The sequence below is a fragment of the Pinus tabuliformis genome, chromosome 2_2, assembly GCF_031772625.1.
Source record: "Pinus tabuliformis cultivar Carrire ecotype Pingquan chromosome 2_2, CPIR1, whole genome shotgun sequence".
Classification (NCBI taxonomy): Eukaryota; Viridiplantae; Streptophyta; class Pinopsida; order Pinales; family Pinaceae; genus Pinus; species Pinus tabuliformis.
Window position 1 is genome coordinate 563,054,555 of NC_142300.1, and position 6,889 is coordinate 563,061,443.

The 6,889-nt window shown below is 34.5% G+C and overlaps 1 protein-coding gene across 1 annotated transcript; it reads right to left on the reverse strand.

The window, feature by feature from the left end:
- Positions 1 to 4,991: 4,991 nt before the first annotated feature.
- On the reverse strand, positions 4,992 to 6,014 carry LOC149193897 (uncharacterized). The gene has a single exon (XM_089404961.1). The coding sequence runs from the start codon at positions 5,966 to 5,968 to the stop codon at positions 5,363 to 5,365; it is 606 nt and encodes a 201-aa protein (XP_089261087.1). The 5' UTR covers positions 5,969 to 6,014; the 3' UTR covers positions 4,992 to 5,362.
- Between the last annotated feature and the right edge of the window lie 875 nt (positions 6,015 to 6,889).

Genomic DNA, 6,889 nt, shown 5'->3' on the forward strand with positions numbered 1-6,889 from the left:
TCTCAGAGTATTTGGTCTATAAGGGAGCTTTCCACTTCCAGAAACCTTTGGGTTAACATGTTTCATCTGGTCTTAGAAAAACGAGCTTTTAACGGAAACAATTTTAAATAAACCCTTATTAAATATGAAAAAAATATTTTAAATTAATAAATTTTATTTAAATATAATAATATAATTATATATAGCATAATTCAAAATTTGAATATTGTATTAAAAAAAAATTAAACTTATAAGTTTTATTTGTTATGAAAACATGTAAAAATCTTCGCAGGAATGAGGCATATATATACACTCGGCAAGGGAGGAGGAAGAACACGATGAGTACGGAAGCTTTGCTTTCAAAGGAGAAAATTCTTGAGTACTCACAGGAGAAAATAGGGAGAAAATACTTGAGGTGTACGTTTGCCCAGTGGTGTTGTGTTGGCTTACCTTTACTTCTTAATGGCATTGACGGTGCCCCTCAAAAAGCATGGATGGCCCGTTTTGAAAATTCTCATATTTAAGGTAGTTTTTTAAACGTTTAAAGGAAACTTCTAGTTGCAGTTTCGTTTCATTTTTATTGAATAGCCTATTTTGATAGTTTTCATGTTTAAAGTGTTCTTTTTAACCTTTTTAAATGTAAAAAGGAAGCTTCTAACCTTTTTAAATGTTAAAAGGAAGATTCTAGATGCTGTTTTGTTTCATTTTTATTACAGTGTAGAGAGTTATAATATAGTAGGTATTAATTGATTAAGTCATGTGGTTGTGATTTCATGGTTAAGTGGAGAGGTTTGGTTCTCATTGGTATAGTGGTACAATCTTGAATAATTATGTATTTTAAGAACTATTTTTTAAATTAAAAAAATATATAATTAATCAAGATATTTTATTAGTATGTTAATTTTAATAAAAAAAATTAAAATTTTAATTTAATAAATAATAATAATGATGGTTATCAATCACCAATACCAATATTATTAATAAATAAATGATAAAGATTTAATTTTTATAAAATATTATTAATAATAATTTAGATAAAAAAATTAAGATTTACTTCAAAATAGTTATTTTATTTTATTTTTTATTTTACAATTTAATTAATATATATAAGAGAGAAAATATCAATCTATAATTAAAAAACTTAAATCTCCCTAATTAAAAACAAAAATTGTGAAATACTCTCAAATTGATATTTTAAGTTATATATCCACAATTTCTCTGGAAACCTTTGTGGCAGCTAGGGTTTTACCATAATCACTCAATTTTCGTTTTGTTTGCATGGATTTTCTACAAATTGTTCAATGGTGAATTCGTGTGATTTGGAAAATAATAATTTTATTTTGTAGGTATGGCTACTCGACCTCTTCTTCAATTTCGTACTGTTCTTTGTTGAAGTTTGGATCTAGTCTTCCAGTGGTGCAAAAAATTTCTTCCCTTAATGTCCCTGACTGTGAAAAATATTTTTTGGAGGATGGTTTGGTTTGCACGTTTGATGGGTTCTAGCCGGGTTCTAGCCACAGTTTGTCGATCTGCATAAATGGATCTGTGAGAGATGGAAACCCCTTTTGACGAGCTAAATATTTACCATATGGCATAGGTTTCTTCACTATGGTTTTTAAAAAAATTGAAGACAAGAAGGATATCTGTGAAGCTCGGCCATGGTTTTGGGGGAGGGCTAGCTCCCTCTCACACTTTTGATCCAGTAACGACATCAAGCCATGGTTTTGGGGGAGTGCTAGCCTTTGCATGTAGCGTTGGTTTCTCACTTTTGATCTAGTAACGACATCAATTTCTTCAGCGCTAGTTGGGTAAGATTGTTGAATCTTCTATTGCATTTATGGAATCAAATATCACTTCCCTCCACTGGGAATGCATTGGGAAAATTCTATCGAAGTCGTTCTAAAAATAAAAAATCAAGACTACTTATGCTCAAATTTATGTGTAAATGGACTTTAGCAAGGGTTTCCCCACGAAGATTCATTTGATGTTTGGGTCCAAAATCTTACTATGAGAAATGGACTTCAGCAAGGGTTCTCGAACTATATTTATCTCATTTCGATGTAGAGCATGCTATGAAAGGGGGTATGTAATTAAAAATTGCCCAAGCATCCTCAAAATAGCAAAGATCGGAAAAAGGTGGGAAGGTGAGCATTATACAGTATTCAAAGAAGAGCTGCAGGGCAAGAAATAATCAAAACACAAGAAGGAAGCAAATTCAATCAAAGAAACCAAAGCCATGACAACAAAAACTAAGCAAGAAAAATTGTGTGCCAATGTGGATCCTTTGATTGGCAATAAAGATCCCCCGAATGAAGCGTTAGCATAAAAAGTGGCAAACCTTGTGGAAAATAGAGTATCTCCGAAAATCAAAAGAAATCTCATTGAAAAGGAAATTTCATAGGAAGAAGATTTCAAGGAAAATATCACACAGCTGCGGAAGAACAATCTGCCAAAATTTGCAGAAAATTTGGGTTGAATTCAAGTTGGGGGAAAGGAAAAATTTTGTCTCAGGAAAAATTTTGTCTCAGGAAAAATTTTGTTTCCAAGGAAAGAGTTTTCCTCCGAGAAAAAGAAGAAGTCAAACTAAATCAAATTAAAAAAGGAAAAATTGTCTCAGGACAAATTTTGTTTCCAAGGAAAGAGTTTTCCTCCGAGAAAAAGAAGAAGTCAAACTAAATCAAATTAAAAAATGGAATGTAAATGTGTTTGTATTTTAGGGACTTTTTGGAAAACATTTAGTTGAAAAAGGAATAAAATATTTGTGTCATGGAAAATTTGTTTAAGAATTTGCCCTGAGCCTTTATGCTTAAAAAATTAAAATATGCCAAGGTTTTGGCTTTACCATCTATTTTTTTAATACAAATTTCATTTGTTTCATTTAAAAAATAAAAAATTATTTAATAGTTTAAATAAATTTATAATGTAATTAATTTTTATTATATATATATATATATAATTAAAATATATATATCTATAGATATTAATTTGTTTAAGAGTTTGCCCTGAGCCTTTATGCTTGATCTCAAACCCTAAAAAAAATTAAAATATGCCAAGGTTTTGGCTTTACCATCTATTTTTTTAATACAAATTTCTATTTGTTTCATTTATTGTATTAAAAAAAAAAAATTTATTTAATAGTTTAAATAAATTTATAATGTAATTAATTTTTATTATACATATATATAAAATTAAAATATATATATAGATATTAATTTTTTAATTAATAATATAATAATTTAAAATAACAATATAATTGTGTGAAATAATTTGAAATGAATATTTAAATATTTTTTATTTGCACACTAATATATGTTTTAAATACTAATATATTAATATATATTAGTTTTTATTGGTTTATATGCACTAATATTTATTTATTTGTTTTTAAGGCACTTGAGTTGTCACCTTTACTTTGTACGGGTGGGGCCAAATTTGTCCTGCGAAAAGTCGTTGAGGTGTCTCATTTGCGATGACCATAATATGTTAGTTTTTATTTGTTCATATGCACTAATATTTATTTGTTTTAAAGGCACTTGAGTTGTAGGGGTGGGGACAAATTTGTCCACCGAAAAGTAGTTGAGCTGTATCTTTCGCGACGCCCATGAAAAGGTAAAGGTATGAATGCCCCGTTTTGAATATTTTCATCTTTAATTTGAGATGGCCTTTTTCAATTTTCAAAAAAGGCTTCTGGTTGTGAAGCTGTTTCAATTCTATTATTGAGAGTTGGATAGGCTGTCCAACAAGGGGTTAAGTATATAAATTGTGTGGTTAAATAATTGTGCGGTTTTACAAGGGAAAACGCCTTGTTTTAGGGGTTAACCCATCCAGAGAAAGTGGTTCAGCTGTCCCGTTCCTGCGCGTCAAAGTCACATATCAGAAAATTCCCATTCAGAAATCAGGTAATTCAAATCAAAATATTAATAATAGATTATGCTGGACGATTTTACTTACCCTCTCCTACCAGTACCGGGGGGGTTCAGCACATGCCTACCTCTTTGACTTCGCACGATCACCCTCAGCTGCTACGCACAAACGAAGTTAGGAAAAAAAGGGATCAAATTAAAAGCTTCGCGCAAACGAAGTTAGAAAAAAAAAAAAAACAAATTAAAAATTAAAACTAAAATAAGTCTGTTGTGCACTCTTGAAACGGCGTTCAAGAATCCGTTACGATATTGCAGCATGACTGACGGCTCTGCACACCCAGAAAACAAAGAAATTGAAAGCGTTTGGACAGCGAATGCAAAGCATGCGTCAAAAATCCGGTCGCTGAAGGACTTTACGGCGACCTGCAATTTCAGAAAATAAAGCATCTGGACAACGAATGCAAAGAATGCGTCAAGAACGGGGTCGCTGAAGAACTTTACGGCGACCTTCAACTTCAACCATTGCATCTATTACCAGATCACGGAAAACTTAATAAAGTTATTCTCCCGTACGGGGCGACCTTCAACTTCAGCCATTGCATCTATTACCAGATCACGGAAAACTTAATAAAGTTACTCCTTAAGGGGCGACCTTCAACTTCAACCATTGCATCTATTACCAGATCACGAAAAACTTAATAAAGTTACTCCTTTACGGGGCGACCTTCAACTTCAACCATTGCATCTATTACCAGATCACGGAAAACTTAATAAAGTTATTTTCCTTTACGGGGCGACCTTCAACTTCAGCCATTGCATCTATTACCAGATCACGGAAAACTTAATAAAGTTATTCTCCTTTACGGGGCGACCTTCAATTTCAGCCATTGAACCTATTACCGGATCACGGAAAACTTAATAAAGTTTGTTTATATGCACTAATAACTTAATAAAGTTATTCTCCTTCACGGTTATTCTCTATTACGAGATCATCTATTACCAGATTACCTTTATTCTCCCTTATTATCACAAGGTGTTACTTTTATGGAAAAAGATAGCTCGATGTATGTGTTAAGAGAAAAATGTTCCACGCAGTGAGTGATCGATGATTCCAATCAATTGACAGGAAAGCATTGACGGCCACCGAAGGAAAAATAAAGAAAAGAAATTCAATTATATCTGTATTTACAATTAGGCTCCTCAGATTTCTTGCTGCGTTTCTTTTTTTTTTGGCTGGCTAGGGTATTTCCTGAATCGCGTAGAGACTCGAACCATTATCGCTTGTAGATAAAGTATATTACTAAAGATTAACGCCTGTAGAACAGAAACGACGCTTTGCTATAGCTTGTTGTCCTGAAAAGGCCAAATCAAAGGCGACGCCCTTAGCCGAGAAGAAGAGCGCACGCAACTCCGCAGTTATACAATACGATCTTCCTCTTTCGTATTAGTCGGTCATAGGAAAAAGATCCGCGAAACAGGCCAAAACTGAATCTGAAACCGGGGATGACTCGATGCAAGCTTCAAGAAACATCTTGGGCCGTGGTCATATGGCAGAGCCTGCTGGGCCGCGGCTGAAAAGACTCTCTCCTTCGCATGTGGTGGCTGGAGGGGCGTATAAGAGCAGTGAGGGCTCTTCTCACCCATTCTCCTTCCACACCGCCGATCCTTACCAGCGAATTCGTCATGGCGGACCTCCTCGCGTTTAAGTGAGAATGCATAGTAGAAGAAGAGGAATTATTACCATGTCTATGAAGACTACAACGGAACGAACCTGGATGATTCGTCGGCGAACACATGCACGTCTTCCTAGGCGGAGCACAGGGAATAGGCTTCTTCATGGCGGCACCTCCTTTCGGTGAAATTGGACGGCCTTTGGATCGAACCTGCGACGCGGATCTGTTGAGTCCGAAATTGATAGAGGACGAAGTGGCGGCAGCAGCAGAAGAATAAGACGAGCCGCTGCTAAAGGTAGCACGAGTAGGCGAGAGCGTTCTGTGAACAGAAAAGTTGGAAGCGGAGGAAGATGAAGGCGAATTGAAATGGCGTGTGGGAGAGTGGGATCTCTGAAAGGAAAAGGAGATCGGTAGCACAGGGGCGTTGCTGCTAGATCTGCTTCTTGCCTCCATTTTTCTCCGAGGGAGGGTTTGCTAGCGAGCGGGGTAAACCGAGGAGACCTCAGGACCTAGATTTATACAAAACAATTTACCCAGGTTTATCACTTTTACACCCTGTGCTTTTACCCGACCTCCGTACCTTGCGGGACCCATCGATTTCTTAATGGAGAGTCCTTCTTTAGTTGCCAGCCGCCCATTGGAAAACAGGAAAGGTGGCCTCCACTTGTTCGCAAAAACCGGCGACAGTGGATAGCTTATCTCATTTTCTCCGCCACGATTGATTATTTTAATAGCCACGATTGATTATTTTAATAATTGATTGCAAACGAAGTATAAAATATTCTAGATGACGGTCCCACCCAGGAGTAACAATAAGATATTCTACCATATTTTTCTAGGAACTTGCCGTGTCTTTTCCTTGACACGAAAGGATGGGCATGGAAATTAAAATACAAGATTGAGGTAATGAAGAAATGAGTAAATAATGAGCATATATTTTATTAAAATAAAAATAACGAGATAATGAAGAAATGAATGCCTTTCTCCCCAAGTAACCGAGGGGGACCCCTCCTTCCAACTTGCGGGTTGCGATTTGACTAAATGCGCGCATCTCTACCAACTATAGACTTTAAAACATTCCGATGAGCGTTTGTCTTTTCCCGTGCTGAGTAAGAAGCAAGTTTGTTAAACCTAACCTATGAGTCATGGAATGGACCAATTAAAGTTCGTATTAACATTTTTTAATATTTAATTTTTTGTTCTTAAAAATCTTTAAAGTTTTTTAACATTTAATTTTAAAAATTCTTTAGAAATTGGGTTTAGAGAATATTTTAAAATTGTTTTTGTTGAGTAAAAATTTGTTTAATGATTCAAAATCTAAAAATATTTAATAAAAATAAAAATTTATTATTTAACAAAAAAAAATTAACCCCT